General features: G+C 34.8%; 1 protein-coding gene and 1 long non-coding RNA gene across 2 annotated transcripts in view; both read left to right on the forward strand.

Moving 5' to 3' along the window:
• Window positions 1-16,725: 16,725 nt before the first annotated feature.
• Window positions 16,726-20,925, forward strand: LOC127854585 (uncharacterized). The gene is made up of 3 exons (XM_052389648.1): window positions 16,726-17,054; window positions 18,413-19,662; window positions 20,576-20,925. Exons 1-3 carry the CDS (start codon window positions 16,726-16,728, stop codon window positions 20,923-20,925), a joined length of 1,929 nt encoding a protein of 642 aa, XP_052245608.1.
• Window positions 20,926-22,410: 1,485 nt separating this feature from the next.
• LOC127854892 (uncharacterized) overlaps window positions 22,411-27,819 on the forward strand; it is an 88,503-nt gene continuing 83,094 nt past the window's right edge. The window contains exon 1 of the long non-coding RNA XR_008037187.1: window positions 22,411-23,030. This is a non-coding gene — a long non-coding RNA (uncharacterized LOC127854892). The remainder of the gene's footprint in view (window positions 23,031-27,819) is intronic.

The raw sequence follows: 27,819 nt of genomic DNA on the forward strand, positions 1-27,819 counted from the left end.
GTCATCTGCGAGTCATGATGAATGTACCTATGAAGTTTCATGATCCTAGGCCTAAGTCTTGAGTTATCATCCGGAAACCATCTGGTGGACGGACATACGGACCAACATGTGCAAAACAATATACCCCCTCTTCTTCGAAGGGGGGCATAAAAATATATAAATTTAGTACACAACTATACCTATAATAAACACAGACAGATCAATGACATTTATACATTCACTCAGATGATTAATATGATTATAGTATTGTTAACATGCAAACTTGACACCAAAACAAAAATATATAATGATGATAAGTTCCTTTAAATCAACTTCAAACAAAAATCATTTGTTAAATTCTCGGTTCTGCGTATTTGAAAATACAAGAACGTCAATAATGAAAATCAATTACAAATTAATTAATACAGATGAAACTAAAGCATCCTGTCTAATTATAACAATCAGATATCACAAATTGTAATCAGTTATATCAAATATTAACTTCATAATTTTATATTCCTCTTATCACATGGTTCATATGTTTCAATAACAAATTTAAATACCGATTCATTAATACAAACATTTCATTCAAATACCACGTTCATTAACTACCATCACATAACACAAAATTCGAATCTTTATAATCCTTTTAATCAGATTTTACATTTAATATTTTCCATTTCGTATATTTTCACCTTGCTTCAAATACACCACATGCCTTTCGGAGTCTTCATAATTGCATAATTCAAATAGAACACATGCATTCGGAGTCTTCATAATTGCATAATTCAAATAGAACACACCTACTACTTTGAAGGCATTTGATTTTTTCAAGGAGTCATTCCCTCACTTAGGTCTGAATTACTCACAACTCATTTCCCATTTTTGATCACAAAACAGCTCAATTTACAGTAACAGCTGGGGCAACACATAAAGGAACAATAGAAAATATTTAGTTTCAATCCATACAATTGTAAATATATAAAAAATTTCTAATAACAAAATGATCCTAACACATTGTTTGGCATACCACTTAATTCAATTTAATCTATATAACGTGTACAGTCATGTAAAACATACGTGTGCATATCAGGATATGAATATGAGGCAAACCTCAAAATTCATGTTTAAATCGCTGTTACTGAAAAATAGGTGTAATTATCCGTTGCATTCGCATATTTCACTAACAACTTAATTCACACATGGTAAAATAAGTGTAATTGTCCTTTGCACTAACATATTTCGACTCATTTGAAGTCCAATTTTGTACAATTTACGGCGATCACTTCTATAATTATTTGTATTGCTCATGTATACCCGACACATATCCCTTTGTTCAAATATCTCTGAAAGGAAATGCATAAGAAATAAAAATGTTTGTAATTAGTCTATGCACCCATGTATTCAATGATATTTAATTTCCTCCTTTGAACAAATTGCCATATACAGTTTCAAACTTCCTTGGAAAGATTTCATCTAAAATATATCTATGATCTTATCACCAAGCAACAGACCAATTGCTAAAATTATCAATTGAATAAATACGTTTGAACAAAATAAATTCATCATCCAGATAATCAACTATTATTATTTACACACACATAATTTCATTCACTGAAAAACAGCTTTTAAAACCTGGTAATTAATAAAGCTATGAATGTGCAGGTTAAAAGGGCAAGTTTTTTTAAAGCAAATACGAGCTTTAATGCAGGATTTGACCTTCTTGACCCTCCCCCAGGATGTATTAGTACTTACATGTGCTACTATAAGCACGATGTCCAACAATATCCAACATATATCTGTATAGTTGCTTACATGCTTACAAATACATGTATGACACAGCAAAGTGTAGCAAAACAAAACATCTTCATCAGCTTAATTGTTACACTAAATTATCATATTTCTTAATTATCTCTTATTGTCATTATATCAATTCGATATGACAGAAAATAATTTAAAACATGCATTTTTTTTCTTCATGCATGTTCAATCAATGTTTGTTTGTTACCTAGCAATAACTTAGCAAAGATCATGCAAACCTATCAATCTTTTGGAATATAGGACCACAAATGTGGAATCTTCTTAAAGCAAAATATAATCATGCAAAATTCTTCAAGCAAAAATGTTTATTAAGCTATCTATCGGAGCAAAAACAATTACTTCCAACCTTCCAATCTTTCCACATCAAAAACTTTTCCTATAAATCTTTGCTGATATAAAGACCATGTCTTCTTATCTTGTCATAGAATAAACAAAAACCTTCTCAAAGTCCAGACCCCACTTACCAAATCTGTTCAGAGCAAAGACCAAACCGTCCCAATCTTTTCGAAGCAAAGACCATATCTTCCCTATCTTCCCATAGCAAAGACCATACTTTCCCTATCTTCTCATAGCAAAGACCATACCTTCCCAATCTACTCATAGCATAGACCATACCTTCCCTATCTTCTCATAGCATAGACCATACCTTCCCTATCTTCTCATAGCAAAGACCATACCTTCCCAATCTTCTCAGAGTAAAGACCATACCTTCCCAATCTTCTCAGAGTAAAGACCATACCTTCCCAATTTTCTCATAGCAAACACCACACCTTCCCTATCTTCTCATAGCAAAGACCATACCTTCCATATCTTCTCATAGCAAACACCACAACTTCCCTTTCTTCTCATAGTAAAGACAATACATTCCCAATCTTCCTATAGCCAAGACCATACCTTCATACTCTTCTAATAGCAAACACCACACCTTCCCTCATAATCTTCCCATAGCAAAGACCATACCTTCCCAATCTTCTCAGAGTAAAGACCATACCTTCCCAATCTTCTAAGAGCAAACACCACACCTTCACTATCTTCCCATAGCAAACACCACACTTTCCCTATCTTCTCATAGCAAAGACCATTACTTCCCTATCTTCTCATAGCAAAGACCATACCTTCCTTACTTCTCATAGCAAAGACCATACCTTCCCAATCTTCTCATAGCAAAGACCATACCTTTCAAATCTTCTTAGAGCAAACACCATACCTTCCCAATCTTCTCTGAGCAGAGACCTTACTTTACCAATCTTCAGAGCAAAGACTATTACTTCTAATCTTTTCAGATAAAAGGCCATTCATACACAATACAGTGCAAAGACCATACCTTCCCAATCTTTTCGAAGCAAAGATCAAAGCAGCCTTATCTTTTCAGAGCAAAGACTATACCTTCCTAGTCTTTGTTTGGCAAACATCAAACCTTTCCAATGATCTCAGTAAAAAAATCACGCCTTCCCAATCTATTCAGAGCAAAGACCATACCTCCCCTATTTACTCAGAGCAAAGATCATACCTTCTCAATATTCAGAGCAAAGACCATACCTTCCCTATCTATTCAGAGCAAAGATCATACCATCTGAATCTTCAGAGCAAAGACCACACCTTTTCTATCTACTCAGAGCAAAGATCATGCCTTCCCAATCTTCAGAGCAAAGACCATACCTTCCCTATCTACTAAGAGCAAAGATCATACCTTCCCAATCTTCAGAGCAAAGACCATACCTTCCCTATTTACTCAGAGCATAGATCATACCTGCCCATTCTTCAGAGCAAAGACCATACCTTCCCTATCTACTCAGAGCAAAGATCATACCATCTGAATCATCAGAGCAAAGACCACACATTTTCTATCTACTCAGAGCATAGATCATACCTTCTCAATCTTCAGAGCAAAGACCATACCTTCCCTATCTACTCAGAGCATAGATCATACCTTCCCAATCTTCAGAGCAAAGACCATACCTTCCCTATCTACTCAGAGCAAAGATCATGCCTTCCCAATCTTCAGAGCAAAGACCACACCTTCCCTATCTACTAAGAGCAAAGATCATACCTTCCCAATCTTCAGAGCAAAGACCATACCTTCCCTATCTACTCAGAGCAAAGATAATACATTCACAATCTTTTCAGAGCAAATATCATATATTCTTCAGAGCAAAGACCATACCTTCCCTATCTACGCAGAGCAAAGATAATACCTTCGCAATCTTTTGAGAGCAAAGATCTCACATTCCCAATCTTCAAAGCAAAGGCCATACATTCCCTATCTACTCAGAGCAATAACCATACATTTCCAATCTTTTTAGAGCAAGGAACATACTATCTCAATCTTACCGAGGCAAATACTATACCTTCCTTATATTCTCAAAGCAAAGACAATACCTTCCTAATCACTTAAGAGCAAAGATTATACCTTCCCAACAGGGCTTTTTTTCCTTCTTTGGGACCCGCCAAAAATCGGCCCTTTCCCCTCAGATTTTTTTCCCCTCAGCAGTTAAATTTTCCCCCAGACTTCATTTTTTTCCCCTTAAAAAAAAAAAAAAAAAATTTTTTTTTTTTAACTTTTAATAAGTTAACCTGATCCAGTGTAGAAAATATAACATATTGCATAATTAAATTATCTGTTGCCTTGATTTTGTTTTAAAAACAGCAAAATATGTTGAATTAATTATTTAAGACTTTCCTTATTTTCCCCCAAATCCGGCGTTTCGCGTGATTTTTTCCCCCAAAATCCGGCATTTTGCGCGATTTTTTTCCCCTCAAAAAAGGCCGGGCCCTTTCCCCAAAATCAGATAAAAACCCCTGCCCAATCTTCTCAGAGCAGAGACCAACCTTTCCAATCTTCTCCAAGCACATACCATAACTCAACAATCTTCTCAGAGTAAAGATCATACATTCTAAATCTTCTCTGATACAATGACACTAATTTCCAATCTTGTCAGAGCAAAGACAAAACCATCACACTTTTATCTGAAAAAAGACTTTTCCAATCTTTTTAAAGCAAAGACTTTAAATATTAAATACTGTAAGTTTTGTAAGCAAATCTCATATCTTACCAACAACCATAAGTTAAGCCCATCCCAAATTACCTGAAGACCGAATCCTTTCAGTTTTCTTGGAGCAAATATTGTTAATATCGTAATTTTCCCAATTATCTAGGAGTATGGTAACTTTTCTGAGATAATTGTCAAGAACACATAAGAATACATACCTAGGTTTTATATAAAAATCCATTGTATAATGTCAGCTACTCCATTTCTTCTTTCTATTATACATATATCCAAATGGAAAATTCATATCAGTGTGCATATTTCACTCATAGTTGGTAGTGGACTTTTTTATAAGTTTAAAAATAAAACTAAACAGGAAATTCCAAACATCTCATAGAATACAAATAAGAGCTAAGTTTACATATGATATGCAAGTCTGTTACAGTATATTGATCAAGACTGCAACATTCTCACAACTGCATGTCAGTCAACACAAAAGTATTGATCAGAAATCAAAACCAGCAATCATTTGAATGTTTACTCACTCATGTCAGATCAGATTGTAAATCAATACAAATATGGAATTTAATCTTCAGTTTGTGTTTGAATCACCTCCAAAGATAAACTGCATTTGTAAACAAGCATTTCCATTTGAGAAAAGTGGGGTGGGGTGACGCCCAGTAATGTATTTTACAGTTATCTAAGAAAATGTATGTTAAACTTGTAACCAAGAGTTCATGTCAAACGGTTTTGCCTCCCTTGATTAAGATTTAATGAAGAAAAACAGCTAGTCTAAGAGCAAATAGGCAGTGCATGGAAGTGAAACTGTTTTATACGACCATGCTAAGGTAAATGGGCCATAACTTTGCAATATGTTTGATCATCAACAATTGCCTAGATATCATAATTTTAAAAAAATTTTAGACTCAAGCTTTTGTCCTGGGTAGTAAAATTCCATTTGAGCTTGGGTCGGCTTAACGAAATATGAGTGAGCTAATATATGGGCTAGCATTTGTCTTGACTCCAGCAAAACTACACCTTAAGGTTATCGGACAAATCCATGTTTATTTCTCCAATTTGGATAAAGAAAAATCACTTTTACTGCAATTTGAAAATTTAGATACTTAAAAGAATTGACCTTTGCCCCTTTTCACAGATTTTGGCATTTTTTAACTTATTCATTAAATTCTCTATATTGATAAATGTAAACATTGGATCGTAAAAGCTCCAGTAAAAAATCAAGAAAAAAAAATAAAAAAGGAAAAGAACATTGCCCGGAGCAGGTTTCGAACCAGTGACCCCTGGAGTCCTGCCAGAGTCCTGAAGTAAAAACACTTTAGCCTACTGAGCTATTCCGCCGAGTACACATTCGTGACGTATTTTATACCTTATACAAGAGTTCCGCGGTCGGAGATGACCGCATTGAAGCCGGATTTTTGATTTAAATGACAGGAAAGTACCTTTCGTGTTTTTGTCAATGCAATACTTAAATTACTGAAATATTGTTCAAAGGTCAAAATGAAATGTAAGTACTTTTCAAGGCATGAGCAAACCTTGTGTTATGTTTTGAATGCATGCATATACATGAACAACAATAACATTTAAGGTCACAAATATGAACTTGAATTGACAATTAGGAAAGTTTGATCTCAATTTTTTTATTAGCAAATTAGTAACATATTGTTTGAAGTTTCCATCAATTTCATTATCAAATTGACCTTGACCTTCAAATGAATGACATTGAAATGACCAGTGGTCATCTTCTAGTACTGGCCAATCTTTATTTCAAGTTTGAAGACTCTAGGTACAAGCATACCAAAGTTATAACATGAAATAAGAACTTTAACATTTTTACATTCAAGGTCACAGTGACCTTGACCTTCAAATGAATGACCTTGAAATGTCCAGTGGTTACTAACTAGTTCTGGCCAACCTTCATGTCAAGTTTCAAGACTCTAGGTCCAAGCATACCAAAGTTATAACAACTTTAACATTTTTACATTCAAGGTCACAGTGACCTTGACCTTCAAATGAATGACCTTGAAATGTCCAGTGGTTACTTACTAGTTCTGGCCAACCTTCATGTCAAGTTTCAAGACTCTAGGTCCAAGCATACCAAAGTTATAACAACTTTAACATTTTTATATTGAAGGTCACAGTGACCTTGACCTTCAAATGAATGACCTTGAAATGACCAGTGGTCATCTGTTAATCCTGGCCAACCTTCATGTCAAGTTTGAAGACTCTAGGTCCAAGCATACCAAAGTTATACCATGAAATAAGAACTTTAACATTTTTACATTCAAGGTCACAGTGACCTTGACCTTCAAATGAATGACCTTGAAATGACCAGTGGTTACTAACTAGTTATGGCCAACCTTCATGTCAAGTTTCAAGACTCTAGGTCCAAGCATACCAAAGTTATAACAACTTTAACATTTTTTATATTGAAGGTCACAGTGACCTTGACCTTCAAATGAATGACCTTGAAATGACCAGTGGTCATCTGCTAATCCTGGCCAACCTTCATGTCAAGTTTGAAGACTCTAGGTCCAAGCATACCAAAGTTATACCATGAAATAAGAACTTTAACATTTTCGAGCACGCCGCCCGCCCGCCCGCCCGCCCGCCCGCCCCCCCCGCCCGCCCCCCCCGCCCGACAACATCAATCTATAAGCCGAGATTTTTTCGAAAAAAATCCGGCTAATAAGCAATCTTCGTAGTTTCACAAAATTTAACGACAAAAACAGAACTCTCCAAATTATTCAATCGTTTTGCGTTGCAACGCTTTATAATTTTTAGTTTTTAAAAATGTCAAAAGATGCATATAATGGCTATATTAGAGCATGGTTAATGTTCAGTATTACTGTTTCCTCACAAATATCATAACTAAAACGAAAACTGACGAATCTGAAACAACTTTTTTCAATTTTGTCAATTTACCAAAGCGTGAAAAGATCCCTTTAACAGTTACCTTGACCTTTGCACATGGGGCAATACTGTCTTTCACCATATGATGAGCATTTGCAAAAAAAATGTTTTAAAATTGCATGATGAATGACAAGGCTATAGTCCAGACACGTTGTTTTGGGGGCAAAATTTAACCTTGACCTACACTAAGTTTGACCTTTACCTTTGCAATAGGGAGAAGTGTTACATGTGATATTGCATCTTTTCATGGTGGACATCGAATGAAAGTTATTTTAATTGCATGATGATTGACACTGTTACAGTCAAGACAAGATTTTTATGACCGATTTTGATATTAGACCTAAAAGTATGACCTTGACCTCTGAGGTAGTGATTTCAGAGTGTGTTTTTTTATATACAAAATCGGGTTCGGTAATCGGCCCCATTCCCAATGGAAAAAAAAAGGTTTTCCCAAATGGGAGCTAAAAATTCCAAATGGAAGATTTAAAAAAAATGTATTTATATATTTTTTGTTGATCTAAATATTTTGATCAACTCCCATCCATGTAAAATCAACTTTAGAAATTATAATACTACTAACACTTGTATTCTCAATTTATAAGCATTCTTTATCAAACCAACAACACTAATTTTCCAATTTTAGTCAAAACGCAGCAAATTTTCCCAATCCAAAGGGACCTGGCCCCATTCCCCAAATGGTGAAAAAACAACAACACTGGAAATGGGTGTTGATTCCAACCACTAATTTTCACACCATGTAATCTCAGGATGATAACCTATCCAACAAATGCCAAAACAGTTTTTTAACGTCTCCAAATACTATGAAATGCTTCTTTTGGCTTTTTCTGGAAACTTATCAAAACAGAATCAACGCAACAACAAATAAAATATCAATCAAGGTGAAGCCCCTGGTCAAGCTGCCAAATACCAAAGTTGCCTAGAAACGGTGGACAAAAGTTGAATGCAATTCCATTACAGATAACTTACATTTGTTTGGCAATGAATTAACATTATCTCTTCAACACTTTCCTTTAAAGCCAGGCCGCTTTTGACCTAAAGATTAGCCCATATTGAAGTTTAAACTAAAAATTGCATAAAGAGGTGACCTATTTAAAAAGAAATTTAAAACAAGAATGTACCAGGTGAACTTACTTACCGGTAATTACTAACATTTTTCTTTATTAAGGCAATCAGTAATAATTTGTGATATTTTGAATCTCAAGTACAGACCTACTTTCTTATATGGCCACGATAAATTGATCATTTGCTGGACAACATTTTCCCCTACACTTCAAAGCAAGCAGAATAAAATTAAAATAATATTTTTATTAAATTTCCGATACCAGGGTTTTTTTTTAGAGAAAGGGGAAGACGCTGGACGCTGGGTGAAAGGGGAAAAAAAGAGTGCGAAAGAGAGATATTAGGGGAAAAAATAAAAACTGTTCATTTCAATGTCTATAACTCATCAAAAGAGACTTGTCTCTGTCCTTTTTGTTCTTAAACACATTTAACAGGTATTAAAGTCAAAGTCCTTAATAAAGTTGCAGGTGTAGATCTAATAATGGGAAATGTTTTCAACTATATTTTTGTACTGGGGCCGGGGGACGATGTCAATTTTGTGATTTCAATTTCATGATGAATGGGTTGGCGATTTTGATTTGCTACAGTATAGGAAGGGAAAGGAGCGGCAGCTGCCGATTGTCTACTTTCACTTTCACAATGTTCGATGTTGATTACCTCGGAATCCTGCTGGGTTATAACGGTTTTCGATGATTCTTTCTTAAAAAATGCCTCGATGCGTTCAGTATCTTCCGAGTTCGAATGTTTTATTTTGTTTGTGTAAAAACTAGGGATGTCAACGAATATCAGAATATCCGAATATTCGGTCCCGGACCGAATATTCGGATACAGTTTTCCGAATCGAATATTCGGAAGAAAAATAAAAAAAATCGAGTAATTTCAAAGACTTTGTATTCGTGAAATTTGCTTCAAACATTGTTAAAAAAAGTTGTTCTTCGTGTCACAATGTTTATTCCTGCTACGCGCGATAATGCGTCGCTATGGTGATGACAGTATACCGGTCATAAATCCCGCTAATTGCCTAACAAAGACAGACACTTTGTGTCAAAATTATGATAGGTGCAAATCGCGTCGGCAATCAAAACACCGACCTGCACTTGATCCAATGACTCGAATTACATTTAAAATTATCAAAGATTAAATGAGGAAAGGAAAAGCCAACTTGGTGTAAAAAACGAATAAGACCGTATGGCAATTAAACCACCGACCCGTCTTGATCTAATAACTCGAATTACATTTAAAATGATCCAAGATTAAATGAGTGAAGGAAGTGCCGACTTGGTGTGAAAAACAAAGAGATCGTATGGTTAGAATCACGTTGTCCAATCAAAAAAGCTTTTAGAAAATAATTTAATCAACCTCTAACGAGTATTTGCGTATAGTATGGTCCAAACTTTAATTAATTACTCAATATTCAATCAGGTATTATACTTAAAGAAATGTTTTTGGTAGTTCGCCCTCATTTAATTGAAAATATTATAATTGCTACACGCATAAAGTAAATCTCTGTCCAAGCAAAATGCCAGCTACGCCTTCTGCTGCTTGGAAGTATTTCACGACATCATCCGATAAGAAGTCGCCGATCCAAGTAACTTTTAAACGTGGCAACTTTAAAAGACTGACTGTTTTGTCTGTTAAACAGGTTCAAAGTGTGTTGTGGCTATGCACATAATTCGTTTAAGTTCTGTTTTGTCATGTAATTATTTTGTCGTCATGTAATATTATGTTCCTCGTTCTATTGTTAATGTACAATATTAATAGTTTAAAAAGAGTTTTTGTCATTTAATTTTAACAATAAAAAGTAATCAACAAAATCAGCTTCGAATTATCGACGGCAATGCTGTGTCAATATTTAGTCACTTCCGGTGCACTTCCGGTAAAAACGAAAGTAGAATTCTTGGAGTAATGGTACGGTAAACAAAGTTGACTTTTTTCCAACAGATGTTGACCGAATATCCGAATATTCGTTCGAAAGGATGACCGAATATTCGAATACCAAAATCGGTATTCGTTGCCATCCCTAGTAAAAACGCTAATTGTGAGACATTTGTTTCTGTTTTCACGTTTATACCTCGGCTTGCACATAGCCCGGATGAAAATTCGACTGGTTTCCGGTAATAAATTGACGAAACACCCTTCTCACGCAAGACCGGTATCCAGTAAAATAGTCACATGATTATTACGATTAGTTGCCCAGTTTACATGACGTTATTTAAGAGCTATATTTAGAATAACTGGGATTCCCAGATGTTGTGTGTTCGTCTGGAGAGAGAGAGCGCGAATTCGTTGTACATGGTGCAAATTGGATAATTGTCGAATGCCCCAAGGAAAAATTTACATTTCTTTGAGAGAAAATATTATATTTTGGTGAAAAATGATATTTTTGGTGGGGAAATTGTATTTTAAGGGGAAAAATTCTGGTAGGGGAAGACGCCGAATATCGGCGTCACTTTCTTAGTAAAAAAAACCCCTGGATACTATCATCGGCAAGCTCAATGCGCAGAATGATAGTTCATTGTGCACATATTTGTTAACCATAATTGCAAATGCATTCAGCTTATAAACTGATGCCACCTTGTACCATAAATTTTAAGTGTATAATGAAAAATAATTATCTTTGAGTTAAATAATATAGGCTTACACAATAAATAAAAAGAAAATCTACTTTTAAAAAATTTGGAATGCTGGGCAAAATGGACAATGCAGGCACAATAATAAATAAATATTTTTAAACTTCATTTTATCTTTTTAAAGGGAGACAAATCCAACAACATCAATTTGTTGTGACTAAAGGTTGAATATGTAAAAGTTAATCAACTAATTCAGTAGATATTTTAACTGAAAACTCTTAAATTTAACAGTTGTTCATAAAAGCTTCAAAAGCTCTCATCATTTGAAAATTATTTAAAATACAACTAGAGCTGTGTCACAGACGTGATGAATACCCCCACATGCCGTATTGACACAGAATATTTTGCATGTTGTCTTCACAAAAAACAGCAGACACAATGCTCAATGTTTAAAACGTACTAAGTGACCCCATGACCTAGTTTTGGACCCGGCATGGCCCATGTTCGAACTTAACCTACACATCATCTAGATACAACTTCTGACCAAGTGTGGTGAAGATCGGATGAAAACTACTTGAATTAGTGATCGCAAACCATGCTGAATGTGTAAAACATACTAAGTGCCCCGTGACCTAGTGTTTGTTCTGGCATGGCCCATGTTCGAACTTGGCCTTAAGATCATCTAGATAAAACTTCTGACCAAGTTTGGTAAAGATCAGATGAAAACTACATGAATAAGAGAGCGGACACCATGATGAATGTAAAAAACCCACAAGTGACCCGGTGACCTAGTTTTTGGCCCGACATGGCCCATGTTCAAACTTGTCGTAGAGATCATCTACATACAACTTCTGGCCAAGTTTGGTGAAGAAATTGGATGAAAACTACTTGAATTAGAGAGCGGACAACATGCTGAATGTTTAAAACGCACCAAGTGACCCCGTAACCTAGTTTTTAACCTGGCATGACCCATACTCAAACTTGACCTAGACATCATCTAGATACAACTTCTGACCAAGTTTGGTGCAGATCTGGTGAAATCTACTTGTATTAGAGAGCGGACACCATGCTCTATGTTTAAAACGCACTAAGTGACCCCGTGACCTAGTTTTTGCCATGACCCATGTTCGAACTTGGCCTAAACATCCTCTAGATACAACTTCTGAACAAGTTTGGTGAAGCTCGGATGAAAACAACTTGAATTAGAGAGCGGACACCGTGCTCAATGATTAAAACACACTGTGACCTAGTTTTTGACACAGCATGACCCAAATTCAAACTTGACCTAGACATCATCTAGATACAACATCTGACCAAGTTTGGTGAAGATCTGATGAAAACAACTTGAATTAGAGAGCAGACCGAATGACTGACTGACCGACAGGTTCACTCCTATATGCACCCCTAAACTTCGTTTGTGGGGGTATAACAATTTAAACTAAAATCAGTCTGTGCTTTACCCATCATTTAATATCTTATATGTATTTCATTATAACTTAATTGTCTTTCTAACTAGAAACCATCTGGTTTTCCTGTTGACAAAGAACACAATTATTTATCTCTACAGCTACAAATGAAAAGTTATAATTAACACAATTAATAAATTATAATTAAACTTACCAATTGTACGTGGTTGTAATTCAACTACACCCAAATAAGGTGAATGTAATGGTCACAGGAAAATATTTGTGTGTAGAAAATTTCCAGTGAAATGAAACCATTAGTCAGCTTGATATTAATTTCAAATCTTCCTATAAGACTATAACAATAAATGTTCAGTTTCCATAGCTACTTAATTTCTTGGAAAACTGATCAATGTTTACTAGCATAGCCTTTATGGAAGCTGGTATCTAATTGATTCTTTTATCATTTATATAACTGCTGCCAATAAAAGCACATCAAACTTCAATGAGAGTCGAGCCTTCGTTATAACAATTCAAATAATACTAATAACAAAATTAATAGTCTCCTGTCTCAAGAAGTGAAGAAATAAGAAATAACAGTAGTTTGATACAAACCTGCATTCAGAATCAAAAATTGAAAATTAATTGAAAACATATCTGCATTTTTTTCCTAATTCACATCAGAAATAACAAGAGCTGTGTTTGTGAAACACAATGCCCCCTACTGCCCCGCTTTGAAGCCATATAATTGACCTTTGACCTTGAAGGATGACCTTGACCTTTCACCTTTCAAAATGTGCAGCTCCATGAGATACACATGCATGCCAAATATCAAGTTGCTATCATCAATAATGCAAAAGTTATGACCCATGTTAATGTTTTGAGACAGAATGACAGACAGACAGACAGGCCAAAAACAATATACCCCCGAGCATTCGATCCTGGGGCATGAAAAATAGAAATCTTAATTCTGTTCTAAATGCTTCTAATATTTGGTTTTAAAATCACAACAATATTTTTTTGCAGTACATCATCTAATGATGTAAAAGGCAACCTATGAAGTATTTTTAATACTGTTCTAAATGATACTATTATTAGTTTAAATTAAATTCAAAGCCACATATTGTAAGATTGCCAAGTATCTGGTACAAGCTTCATCGTCTAATAAAACACCATCATGAAAGGATTGACTAGATGGCGTAAGATATTAACCTCCACCAAACAAGCGGTGGTCATATAACAGCAGTGTCTTCATGCTAAGCATATGACTGATCAAAATATCTTTGGTCTGATAGAAATTAATAATTTTCATAGTCTGCCTATTTGATTTTGTATTTGTTTCTATAAAAGCACAATGATTTGGGCTAACGGGCTAAATATATCACCATGAAAACTGTAACACCAATTTTCATAATCTATTTCAAACTTTTTGTATTTTAATCAACACATACAGTAGTGCTGTAGCGAATCCAAAATTTCAATCGGATCCGAATTCAAATCCAAAGGCTCGGATAGCGAATATCGGTTTGAATCCTAATTTCAAAGTAAAAATACTCAAAATAAATTATAATTTATATTGCTATAACCAAAATAATGTTTTGAAACACCTAAGAACTTATGAAAAATTATGAAAAAAAGTAATTAACTTTTATTATTATTATAAACTTTATTACTCCAACATAGAACAATAATCAAGGTACAGTTTAAGAAGCCTCAAAAACCTTTGAAATAAACAAAAAATCTGCAATATGACTAAATTAAAGTTGCTTCACAAATCAAAAGTCTTGTCAAGTTACATGTGTCTCAAAGTACCCTCAAAATACTGAAAAAAATAAGTTCCTGTATCTCAAAAAAATTAACAAGTTTTAAAATTTGAAAAGAACACTTAGTTCTTATCATAACATAATACTTAATATAATACATTATACAAAGTGTTTATTTAGGTTGGAGGTTGTTCAGGTTCTGTATACAAGGGCAACCTTACATACTTTGCAAATGGCGTTTGCTTTGTCAAGTTCTGTGTCGAATTAGTATGCTGATAAAACCTGAAATGCTTCCAGACCGAGGATTTAAATTGTTTAGGATGCATCATGAATTTTCTTCTGTGCCATTTTGCACCATCGAAAACGAAATTAGACTGTGCAGTACCATGTTTTTTGTCGAAAATGTAGCGATAATCGTGACAAACTACGTACCAGTCAGCCTTTCAAACAGAAAGAAACAATTTAACGAAAAGTATTAGGGTGAAAGAAACAATTACTGCAAAGGAAAGGTTAAACTCAAATAAGATCTGGATTCGAAACCAATTTTACCAATCACGGTTAGATCCGCGAATCCTCGTTTGGATCCGCGAATCTCGGGTATTTCGGATATCCGTTGCAGCCTTAACTAACAGTATCATTTATAAGAAATAAAACCCAACCTGAATGAATACAGTGTTGATAAAATAAGGGACAATTTACATTTCTGAAAGTTTTCATTTCTTCATTTGATTTTTAGCTTGGGTGGCTTACCTATAATGGGTCAATCTTCAACGATACACTTTACATTTCTGAAAGTTTTCATTTCTTCATTTGATTTTTAGTTCAGGTAACTTACCTATAATGGGCCAGTCTTCAACGTTAAGAACAACTTTTAGTATGATTAACCCAAGGATAATTCTTTTTTAGTCTTTTTTAGTTTTATAATATTAAATCTGCTTAGCAGTTCAAGAGAAGTCACTAGAAGAACAAGAGATGTGTTTGTCAGAAACACAATGCCCCCTATTGCGCCGTTTTAAAGCCATATATTTGACCTTTGACCTTGAAGGATGACCTTGACCTTTAACCAATCAAAATGTGCAGCTCCATGAGATACACTTGCATGCCAAATATCAAGTTGCTATCTTCAATATTCAAAAAGTTATGACCAAACTTTAACGAAGGTTAAAGTTTTAGGAACGAAAAATACAATGATATTTGATCTTTGACCTTGAAGGATGACCTTGACTTTTATTTTTCACCACTCAAAATGTGCAGCTCCATGAGATACACATGCATGCCAAATATGAAGTTGCTATCTTCAATATTGCAAAAGTTATAAAAGTTTAACCAAGGTTAAAGTTTTGTGACACACACATACAATGACTGACTGACACAATGACAGACAGACAGACAGGCCAAAAACAATATACCCCCGATCTTTCGATCCGGGGGCATAACAAGTATATGCACAAGCTCACGCACGGACTGACGGACAACACAGTATCCTAAAAGCTTCCCTGAGGAGCACTACATGCTCGGGTGAGCTAATAACTAGATTGTTAACCCTTTGCATGCTGGGAAATTTGTCGTCTGCTAAAATGTCGTCTGCAGAATTTCTAAAATTAGCATTTTCTTGGATTTTTTTCAAAGAATACTATCAGAATAGCAAACAGTTTTGATCCTGATGAGACGCCACGTTCTGTGGCGTCTCATCTGGATCCAAAATGTTTGCAAAGGCCTTCAAAATTCGGTTCCCGCACTGAAAGGGTTAACTTGTGAAGGTTCTCTCTAATTTGTAAGTGTCAGTTCATATTCAAATGCTAAATTAAAGATTGTGTGTATTTTACTCAATTTTAATTGCAATCTGCAATAACATTTTACATTAACACTTCAGTTCCCTGAAGTTTACCTTTTGTCACAAGTAAAAACTAACCATGATACTTTGGTTGATGAATTGATAATCAGTGAGGCTAATCGAATTCAACAGCATATTCAAAGTGTTCTTTAAAATTTTAAACTATATAACACTGTAAATAGTTAAATGTGTTTGCTAATAAACCCATTGATACTGGTAATACGATACGGGTACGTGTTACAGCCCAGTAGAACACAATACAAAATCACATGACCGGATATCACCTGACATTGGTAACTAGGATTGTATTCCAATGTTTCAGTTAACAACCGAAGAAGTTATCAATAGTGACAAAACATGGCTTCCATTATGGAGAGTTCAATTAATAGAGGATGTGACTTTGTATTTGACTTTTCTTGTGTCACCTGTCAGGAAAATGACAGGAACAAAGAAGCTGATTTTTACTGTGATAAATGTTCTAAATTGTACTGTAACAAATGTGTCAAGCATCATAACTATCTGTTCAAGAAGCATGCACTTTTGGGCAAAGAAAACATCAGCCTATGGCCTGAGACTGATGTGGTTGAACTGGAGCAATGTCAGGAGCACCGGAAAGAAAAACTGACAATATTCTGTGAGGACCACAGTCAGATATTATGTCATGTCTGCCATGTCCACAATCATCAGTAAGTACAGGTGCACTCTTTATCAAGATCTGTTTTGCACATGTCAAAACAAACTTTTAATACTTCTACATATCTCTCCCATTGTAAAAATTACACAAGAGGACTCAGAGGGACATAGGATGCTCATTTTATATAAACTGTCAAATGTAAATTGTCCAAATACAAAGTCCCCATAATAAGCTGGATATAATAAAGCCATGCTCCCCAACTTTAAGTAAAGTAATATTAGCAGCAGGTGGGCATGTTGCCATATAATTGTTGCCATATAATTTTAAAGCTATGCAAAGAGAATATCATGGCAAAAGATGTTTAAAAACAAGTATGTTCCGAGCGTGAAGCCATTAAAAAAGGTGTCATATACATGTAATTGTTGTGCCCTTGACCAATGACATGTTTACCTTAAAACTGAAAGGCTTCTTCCTATGAACCCTACATTTGTATTATAAATCAGCTACATGTATCTTTTTTGGATATTCTCTAGTGAGCATGCTTTAAATATTTCAGTAACAAGAACCCATCATCATTCAAATTTTTGTAGTATGTAACAATATTTTTTTTCCTGCAAATCATGATATAAGGGTATTTACTTAAGTCTTTACAGGCTAATTCTTGCAAAAATTGTGTGGTTTGTAACCATTTGAATTTTATCTATATTTAATGGTTTTTCAGTGATAAACAATGCGTTACTATCTGAATATGCCAAGACTTGATTGTGTTATCTTCATTCTGGAAACCATGACAAACAAGAGATGTGTTTGTCAGAACCACAATGCCCCCTACTGCGCCGCTTTGATTTTTTTTTTTATTATATCCCTTTAAAAAATATTACTTCCCCTGTGAAAATGATTTGTACCTGCCAAATGATACAAAATAGAAATTATCTCCCTTTTAAGCTTGCTACTTTCCTTGGATTTTGTTTTTTGACCTTTGACCTTAAAGGATGACCTTGACCTTTCACCACTCAAAATGTGCAGCTCCATGAGATATACATGCATGCCAAATATCAAGTTGCTATCTTCAATATTGCAAAAGTTATGGCTAATGTTAAAGTTTTCGGACGGACGCACAGACAGACTGACAGTTCAACTGCTACATGTATATGCCACCCTACCCGGGGCATAAAAACAAAAAGCGTTAGTTTGCGTGGGCATTAAAATCAATTAACATAACTGACTATTAATGCAGTTATTATTTTACACAAGAGCCAGCCATGATGGCCCTTAAGTTTTTAAAGATATTTGTTTTTAAATATTTTGTGACAAAATAATATGATTAAAAATTAATTGTAGAGCTAGCAATATTAATGTCGCTTAGGAAAAAAAATATAAAATGTACATTCAAGTGTTGTTTTTTTGCAGGAAATGCAGTCATGTGGTACTAATAGCTGACAAAGTGAAAGTCCTCCATAAGGAAGGAGACTTCAAGGAGTTGTTAGCAAGGTTTGATGCACAGCACCAGCAGTTGATACATAAGCAACGAGACCTTGATGAAAATATGAAGTCTCTTGAGAAATCTTACGAAACATTTCTGGAAGAAATCAATGCTTTACGAAAGACAATTAATGATTCTTTAGATCAACTGGAGAAGAATACAAAGAAAGAATTGGACACATTTTTAGTCAATTCGAGGACATCTGTTCGAAATGACATCAAAAACTGCACGAAGTCCATCAAAAATATAGCATGCTTAAAAGATGATTGGCTGAGAACAAAAGACAAAAGTGAAGCACTGAGTTTCATCATGTATAAAAAATGCCGCGATCATTCCCTCAAGGTAGAAGCAGTTTTACAAGAAATGAGAACACAAGATGAAAGAACCCTTACATTTAATCCTGATACGACCATCCAACAAACCTTGTCTGCTCTAACGGGATTGGGCCGAATATTCAGCACAGTGAAACAAGTAAAACCAGCTAAAGGGTCAACACAGAGCACAGTTACCCGACATAATAATTCTAAAGCATCCAGCCATTCTGACCCTGACTCTGACCAAACAACTCCAGGATTCAACATAAACAAGTCCAATAAAACATCGAGTTTATCTAGACCGTACAGCCCTGGAAACCAAAAAAGTGATCCCACCAAGTCAGGCCAGGTTTCTGATCCAGTATCAAGTTCATCACACCAGCTGGTCCAGGGATATCACTCAGGAGCAGTAAGCAAGACTGATCAAATTTTAAGAGTGAAGAATGGAAAGAATTACAGTGTGAAAATCTCGAAAGATGTTTGCCCATCCATTATAACTGGTATCTGTTGCACAGCTACTGGAGAACTTATCATCATAGATAGCAACAACTGTAAAATGAAGCTCCTGGATCAGACCTACAAGGTGGTGGCCCACTGTGACTTTCCTACTAGACCATGGTCCATGTGCAGCATTGATTCCAGTCTGGTGGCTGTTACTGTGGATAGCAATGAGGTCCACTTCATCAGAGTGTCCAATGGTCTGTTGATAAAGGACAGGATACTGAAGTTCCAACATTATTGCTTGGGTATTGCCCATCAGCATGGTAACCTGTACATTACAGATTGTAGTGCTCTGTATCACTATACTCTGGATGGAAGACTGGTGAGCAAGATGTATAAGGATACATCACATCCATGGACAGGTAAACAAGAGATGTGTTTGTCAGAAACACAATGCCCCCTACTGCAATGCTTTGATTTTTTAAATATTATTATATCCCTTTAAAAAATATTAGTTCCCTTGTGAAAATGATCTGCAGCTGCCAAATGATTAATAGACATTATGTCCTTTTAAAGCTTGTTTCTTCCCTTGGATTTGTTTTTTTTACCTTTGACCTTAAAGAATAACCATGACCTTGACCTTTCACCACTCAAAATGTTCAGCTCCATGAGATACACTTGTATGCCACAAATATCAAGTTGCTATTTTCAATATTGCAAAAGTTATGGCCAATGTTAAAGTTTTCGGACAGATAGACGGACGGGCTGACGGACAGTTCAACTGCTATATGCCACCCTACCGGGGGCATAAAAACAGAACTAAGTTATTCTTATGTTCCAAAGGTAAAGACTAGTACTTTTACTGTCATAGAACAAGTAAGAAGGTTCATTTACCAGTAATCTTATCAAAAAAATTATGTATTGTAAATATTGAACTAAGCATGTTGAACCAAATTCAAAATTGTTTTTTTAAATGTTTCCACATAAAAAGATGTTTTGCAAATCAAGAAATCACTTACCGTTAGTATTATAATAAGAAGACACTTATGTATTGGAGTAAAATGATGCTTTAATCATAATTAAAATGTATTCCCAAACATAAGTACTAAACAAATATATCAAGATAAGGAAACACAATATATCACATTCACAATACAATTACTGGTCTTTATAGTTGACATGTACTGTGCCTTGCTTAAACAGCAACCTTGTATGTTTATTTATTCATGGTCATCAATTTTATTAAATGTTGTAAGTATGTACTAAGTACTACAAAAACCTCTATACATTTATTATATAACAAGAACATGAGACTATATACTATATACTGTGCAGTGAGTCCAGATGGTGACAGGATATATGTGACCAACAGTTACAGTCGACAGCTGGTCACCCTGTCCAGGGATGGCACAGTGATCTCCACCCTGACTGTACCTGACCTGAGCTCCCCTGTAGGAGTACTACCTGGCCTACATGTGACAGATTCAGGACAAGTTCTGATGTGTGGATACTATACAGACACAATCTACCAGCTTGACAGAGATGGAAGACAGATACTGGCAGAGGTGGTCACAAAGAATAATGGTGTGATTAACCCTATATCTGTCTACTACAGTAAGAACACAGAAACAATCATTGTAGGAACGTATTATAATGATAACATCATAGTCTTTAAGGCCCAATGATGGTTGAAGTAGGATGATGTTCGTTTATTTACCCATTCATATACAGATATCTTTAAAAACTGTGTTAGAGTTTTTATAACAATGTATATCAGACACAGTGACTGTTGGAATAGGGCATTTTCATATTCCCTGCATGAAACTATAACAAATTGCCCATGATACCAGCCTTCACTTAGTGGTATAATTATGACATATAAATGCTAACATATTATTTGGAAAAAAAACGAATAATAAGTTTAGTAGAAACAAGGTTTTAACGGATTGGAAGACCATTTCAGAACAGTCTTTTCAAATGACTTTATTTGAGATAATAAGTTTACTTATTATTTACCAAAAAATTATCTTATGATTTTGTTCATGATGTGCATGTTATTTTAATGTTTTTATGAACATTGTCTGTCAGTGTGCCAAGTATTGTTCATGTTTATGTTTATGTGACTATAATATCCAACAACCTCATTTTCCAAATCAAAATATTATGAAACTCTGCAACCAGTTATGTCAAGATAAACGGATTTGAAATCAAGAGAATTAAGCCTGATCCAAAAGTCTAAACCAAAAATAAACATTAACAACACAAATTTTTACTCCAACCTAAGCCAGGAGAGACTATTGACCAAACATTGTCTAACAATCCTCGGTAAATACATGTGATCAACTGAAGCAAAGCCTTATGAATTCCAAAGCCTCTTCCATTGAGACAGGGCAGAATGTCTTAAACTTCCAAAGTAAACTGGTGCTCTCAATGTCTGCTTGATAGCCCCCCCCCCCCTCCCCTCCATTTGCCAGTTCAATTTTAAGAAGTGGTTTCCCAAGGCTGAATGCTTCATACCAAAGAAGTTTTATCTGGACCTTACACCTTGAAATATAGTCACAACATGCTCCAGACAAAACTTCAGCAAGAACATTCTCATGAGCAATAACTGGAAAATTATGAAAGCAGGAGTTATGGTTCTTATGCACTACGCTTCCACAGAATGAGATCTGCCTATAACAGGATGCTGCTGATCAACAGAGTTTTTAGAGATTTACACATGGCCTGGACAGAATGTAAACACACCATGAAGAACTTTATTTTGCAAATATCTCAAGTTATGAAATACATTAGCATAAATTGTTTGTGCACAAAAGACAGTTTTTCTTGCAGTTTGTGCCGATATCTAAGGTAGAAAAATAAATTCTTAAATATGTCTGAAATCGGTGACAAAATTTCCCGTTGCGTGAAGTGTAACAGTGTAGTATTAATAGAATTTTTTAACAAGAACACAGGCTTATTATAAAATAAAGTAATTCCAATGTATTTCACATTGCAATAAGCAGCATAAAAATCTGTCTTTTATGCACTAGTTGAAATTTTAATTAGAAAAATTGTTTTAAAAAGTTATTTGAGTTGTGTTAACATCCATTTACATTTAATTGGGATCCCCAAAAAGTCAGGTGATACTGCACCCTGTATAAATTATCTTCTGAATTGATACCTCTGATAATTTCCCAGACATGCTCTTGACAAAATTTAAGTATAAAATATTTGTAGACGGCAAATTTAACTCTAAATATGGAAACAAGAATTATGGCTCTTGAAATAGTTACATCCCTCCCCACAATTAGATCTTCCCACCTTTTAAGTTTCAAATTGAAACCTTGTTTAATTTACAACATATACTCTCGACAAAAATTAAGTTGTTTAAAAAAAAAAAAAGGGCAACAACTCTATTAATACGATAGCAAGATGTATGGTTCTTGGGCACTGCACAACCCCTAAATGAGATATATTTCCCTATTGAGTTACACGTTGTTACCTCTTTTTGTTTTCAAGATAAGCTCCAGGCAAAATTTAAGCACCATATACTTGCGCTTGTAAGACGCATTTTTAAGACTCAAATTAATAAGTAACAGTTGGGTCGCGTCTTATAAGCGAGATACTGGTAAAAATGAACTAAATTTTTCAAAATATCGAGTTTTCTGGGCTTATGCTAGCCAAGTTGGACACTTGTCAGTTGTTTTGAATCATCGCGGCAGCCATTTGCATGTTCTCTTAAGTCTGTATTGGCCCGTACCTTGTATCGGAACGCTATGTTCAGTTACCGATTTACTTGTAATAAAATGTATCGTTATTGATTTTGTTGTCTATTATTTTTAATTTGAATTTTGTTAGTTTTGGGGCGTAAGACGTTACATTGCCTGTGATTATTCTTGAAAAGTTTGTATCACCTGATTGTCTGCGCGCGACGTTGTTAAATGTCATATAAATTGGCCATTATAGTATACGTGTGTAAGCGGCGACACGATGCCAACATGCTTAAAACAACAGCAAAATCAATTCTCAGTTTGAAACTGTCAATTGTTAAACAAACACGCTGCCGATTACAAATGCTACTTGACAAGTTTGTATCACCTGATCGTCTTTGTTCCACATCGTTAATTGTCAAGACAATGTTAAGACATAATTGGCAATAAGGGTATCCTCTGAAATAAGTTACCAGTTTGCAACTGTCAATTAATAAATAAAAACGTTTATTCTGATGACCCCCTAATGCTGATGACACCTTATTTATTAGGGGCTAACAACGACGGGAGCAAAGAGCGACCGCATGCAATTGGCTTTCTTCTTGACACGAGATTTCCATCTGCGCTTCGGAGTCTATCACTCTTTAACGCGATTGGCTAATTTTATGAAAGTAGGCGTAACCTATTGTTGATAGACAATGGGCGTAAAATTTGCATAATCTAGGTAATAAAACTAAATGCTTTCAAAATATCTGTCTACATGTTGTATTAGTTTTCAATACCTGTCAAACAATACAATCAAGATGACTGATACCATCAATTTTGCTTGTGCATTGATATTACGAACGTAATATGTTTGCAATTGTTTGCAATTGTTAGGGCATATGATTAAATACGCAATAGTAAGAAGTTTTGGTAATTTGATAATTATTTTTATTGCATGAATAATACTTGAAAATAAATTATAACCCACTCATATATCATAAAATAAACAAATATTATTTACTTTGTTGTTTGATTGTTTTATTTTCAGGCTTGCGTGAATTACTAATTGTATGCAGCGCAAATTTGAAATATTCTCAATGTGTTACTAATTGATGATTTTCTTTAACATTCTGCCGCTTTTCAGCCGATGAAAAAGGCAAAATTTGACTGCGTCTAACACGCGGGTCAGTCTTAAATCCACCCATTATAAAGTCCGAAGTCGGGGTGCATCTTATAAGCTAGGGCGTCTTATAAGCACAAGTATACGGTATGCAAACAAATGGGAGCAATAGTAAGTCAATTCTCGAGTCGTTCTCAATTTTTGCTCCAGAAAAACTTTAAATACAAAACGGGCATGGTGTTATCTCATGTCTTATTTGAAACAAGGGGCATAATTTTTAATGTAGGATGATAACAAGATGGCAATCATGGCCCTAAGTGCTCTCCTGAGTTCACATAAATCAATTACTAAGGATTTCACAGACACCAATTGTTTAGGAATTGACCTGGTGGACTAAGTTCTGACCGCCCCCCTTGACCCAAATGTAACAAGACTATTGCCAAGCAATATTGTCCCCTACCGGCTTCACCATTGTCAGAAATTCCACCATTGTCAGATTTTTATTTTTTTTATTTTTGCCATAGCAACCAGAATTTTTGACGTAGAAACAAAATGAAATGATGTGCATAATGTCCATATTGCCATCTATCCATGTTTCAAGTTTCATGAAAAAATACTAAGAACTTTCAAAGTTATCGCAGGATCCAGAAAACCACCATTTTCAGCAGTATTTCTAGTCTATTTGTTTCCATAGCAACCAGAATTTTTGACGTAGGAACAAAATGAAATGACGTGCATTATGTCCATATTGCCATCTATCCATGTTTAAAGTTTCATGAAAAAATATTATGAACTTTAAAAGTTATCGCAGGATCCAGAAAAGTGTGACTGACTGACAGACGGACAGAGTGCAAACCATAAGTCCCCTCCGGTGAAACCGGTAGGGGACAATAATGGCCTTCATCTTGTCGATTTAAACATTATGACCAAGTGCCATTAAGTGTTTTAACAAAATTGACCCAGAAATCAATTCAGCTTTGATATTGCCAATATAAACGTCTTGATCAAGTGTTATCAAGATTGAGTTATAAATGTTGCCTTTAGAATGGTAAAAAGCTTTTTCTATGACCTGACCTGTTGACCTAGTTTTTGGACTCCCATGACCTAGATTTGAACACGGCCTGATATTGTCAAGATAAACATTCTGACCAATTTTCAATATTGGATGACAAAACCATAGGGAATGAAATTAATATTGAGATGCCATGTTAAAATCAAAGCACTGAAAGTACTGGTGGATTATTGACATGAAATCTCACAACGTGGCCCTGATTCAAAAGGAAACTAAGTTCATTTAGAAAAACATTCAAGTTTCTGAACCCTGTCTTCGCCACTGCGATGTTTAGTGTGTTACTAGTCTCGGACCAGCTTCAATAGGAAAGAGTTAAAGGGAAACATACAATCTAAAATATCGCCTGTGTGAATCGAGTATTGTACATTCGGATACTTTTTCTCGGTAACGGCTTTTATCGTTATATAGAGAATACTAGCAATGCGCATGTACTAACATTTTCACAACACCCAATCAAATTGCGTTGCGTTAACAGAGAGTTAGTTCTGCGGCGTAGACAGAAGTGCTCCGAAGTTTGCAGTAATATGCAAATTAGGCTGAAGATTGGCTACTGTGTATTATTGCCGCTTTGCGTCAATAATCCAAAAAGTAGAAGGCGAAGATGATTGTTTTCCTTGTTTTCTAGGCCCAAAATTGTAATATGCTGCACATGTCATTACTATTGCAATATTGTGTACATGATCTTTAAATGAAAGAAGTTAACAATAAATAAACATGAATACCATTTCAACGCAAATGTTAAGTATCAAATAAGTATTATTTTGCATATCGTACGCACATTGTCCCTTTAAATGACACTGAGTCACTTGGAAGAGATCTCCCTGAATAGGTCTTTTTAAAACATAATTTCACGGTAGCTGATTTTGTGTAAGATAAAAATTGTATGTCTACTACAATAGAAGGTTTCAAAAGAAAATTTGAGACACTGTTTTTTTTTCATAAACTGGTTGACAATAATAACAAATCACCACACCAAATAGTTTTGCAAATTCTTTAAACGAGTTTAGAAATATTTTATACCAAGGACACATAGATTAACTTAACATTTTTTTGTCCTAATAGAGTGAAATTATTAACTTATTCGTCGGTGCACATTTAACCATATTAAGGTTAACAATTGGAGTAACGCAAGGCAATTATCTTGGTTAATCCTTACAATGCCGGAACCGAATTTTAAAGGCCTTTGCAAACAGTTTGGATCCAGATGAGACGCCACAGAACGTGGCGTCTCATCAGGATCCAAACTGTTTGCTATTCTGATAGTATTCTTTGAAAAAAATAGAAGAAAATGCTAATTTTAGAAATTCAGCAGACAACATTTTAGCAGACGACAAATTTCCCAGCATGCAAAGGGTTAACATCAATGATTTATAAACAACAACAAAAACAGGCTTCTTGTTACGTGTTATTTGTTACTTTTTTGTCTTAGGGCTCACATAATTGTTTTAAATCCAGGTAAATTAGTTAAATTGTACAAATGCAAACCTGATGACCAAGATCAATGCCCAAGAAGGGGGCTGTCAAAATAAGTGGAAAAAAATTAAGCTTTAGATTCTCATCCGTATTTTAAAAAAAAGGTTGTTGGGCAGTTGTTGTTCAAAAAAGAATATTTTTCACATGTAGATACTTCACCAAATAATGTACATATTTAAGACTTTCCTCTCAATTCCTACTCATATTGTTGTTTTATATATTATATTTGCTCTAAAAAAATTGTATATATTAACACCATAATAATCTTTGATTGTGAATAAACATTTTGTTATTACATGACACATGTAAAACAAGTGCAAACTTCTAATCATATATATTTTTTTATTGAATAAATATTGTTGAAACTAAACACTTCTGTTTCAGTATCAATCAGAGTTTTGTCACAAACTTGATTATAAATTCCCCCGGACCTCTTTGTCAATTTAGTTATAGCAGCCATGTCCTGGGTAATTTAAATCTCGAAGATTTACTGGCAGTCTGTTCAGGTTTTATGCTGTTTGCTGCTCATCAGTATCTATGGTTTGGAGAATAAGCCTTAACAACTTGAATCTAGTAAGAAAGGTCTTAAATTATATATAACTTTCTATGGGACTACAAAGGCGTGAACATAGGTATCTTAGTGGTAAAGAGTTAAAGGGTACACAGCTCAGAAGTCATGGATCACTGCATGTTGAATTGTATCTTGCACATCTTAAGTTCATGGTGATATAATACTTCAAGTTTTATTTCAATTGCATGAGAACTGGGAAATGTGCTATTTGCTTCACAAAGTAAGAACATTAATGTTTCTGCAATAAAAATGGCAAATATCAAGGTCAAATAACTCATGACTGGGCATGAAAACAGTGTCTAATGCAATCAACACTTAATACTGATGATGATAAACCATTAGTGTCCATTCGGTCGCTTGAGAAATGTACAAGAAGCTTAATCCACAAACATTTTGAGGCAACAGAATTCAAACCATATGATCAACACAGTAACTTCAATATAGCCCCCTGTCAAACTTTGTTCTTGAATACCCTTGACCCAGATTTAAAAATGGCCTTCATATTGTCTAGATAAACATTCTTAGCAATTTTCATAAAGACTGAGTTGTTAATGCAGCCAAAGAGTGCTAACAGGTTTTTTTTAAGAGTTGACATTCGGACAAAAGGATTAGATGCATTTGTCCCAGATTCAAACTTGGTCTAGATATTGCAAAGATAAACATTAT

The sequence above is a fragment of the Dreissena polymorpha genome, chromosome 13 (genome assembly GCF_020536995.1).
Source record: "Dreissena polymorpha isolate Duluth1 chromosome 13, UMN_Dpol_1.0, whole genome shotgun sequence".
Taxonomy (NCBI): Eukaryota; Metazoa; Mollusca; class Bivalvia; order Myida; family Dreissenidae; genus Dreissena; species Dreissena polymorpha.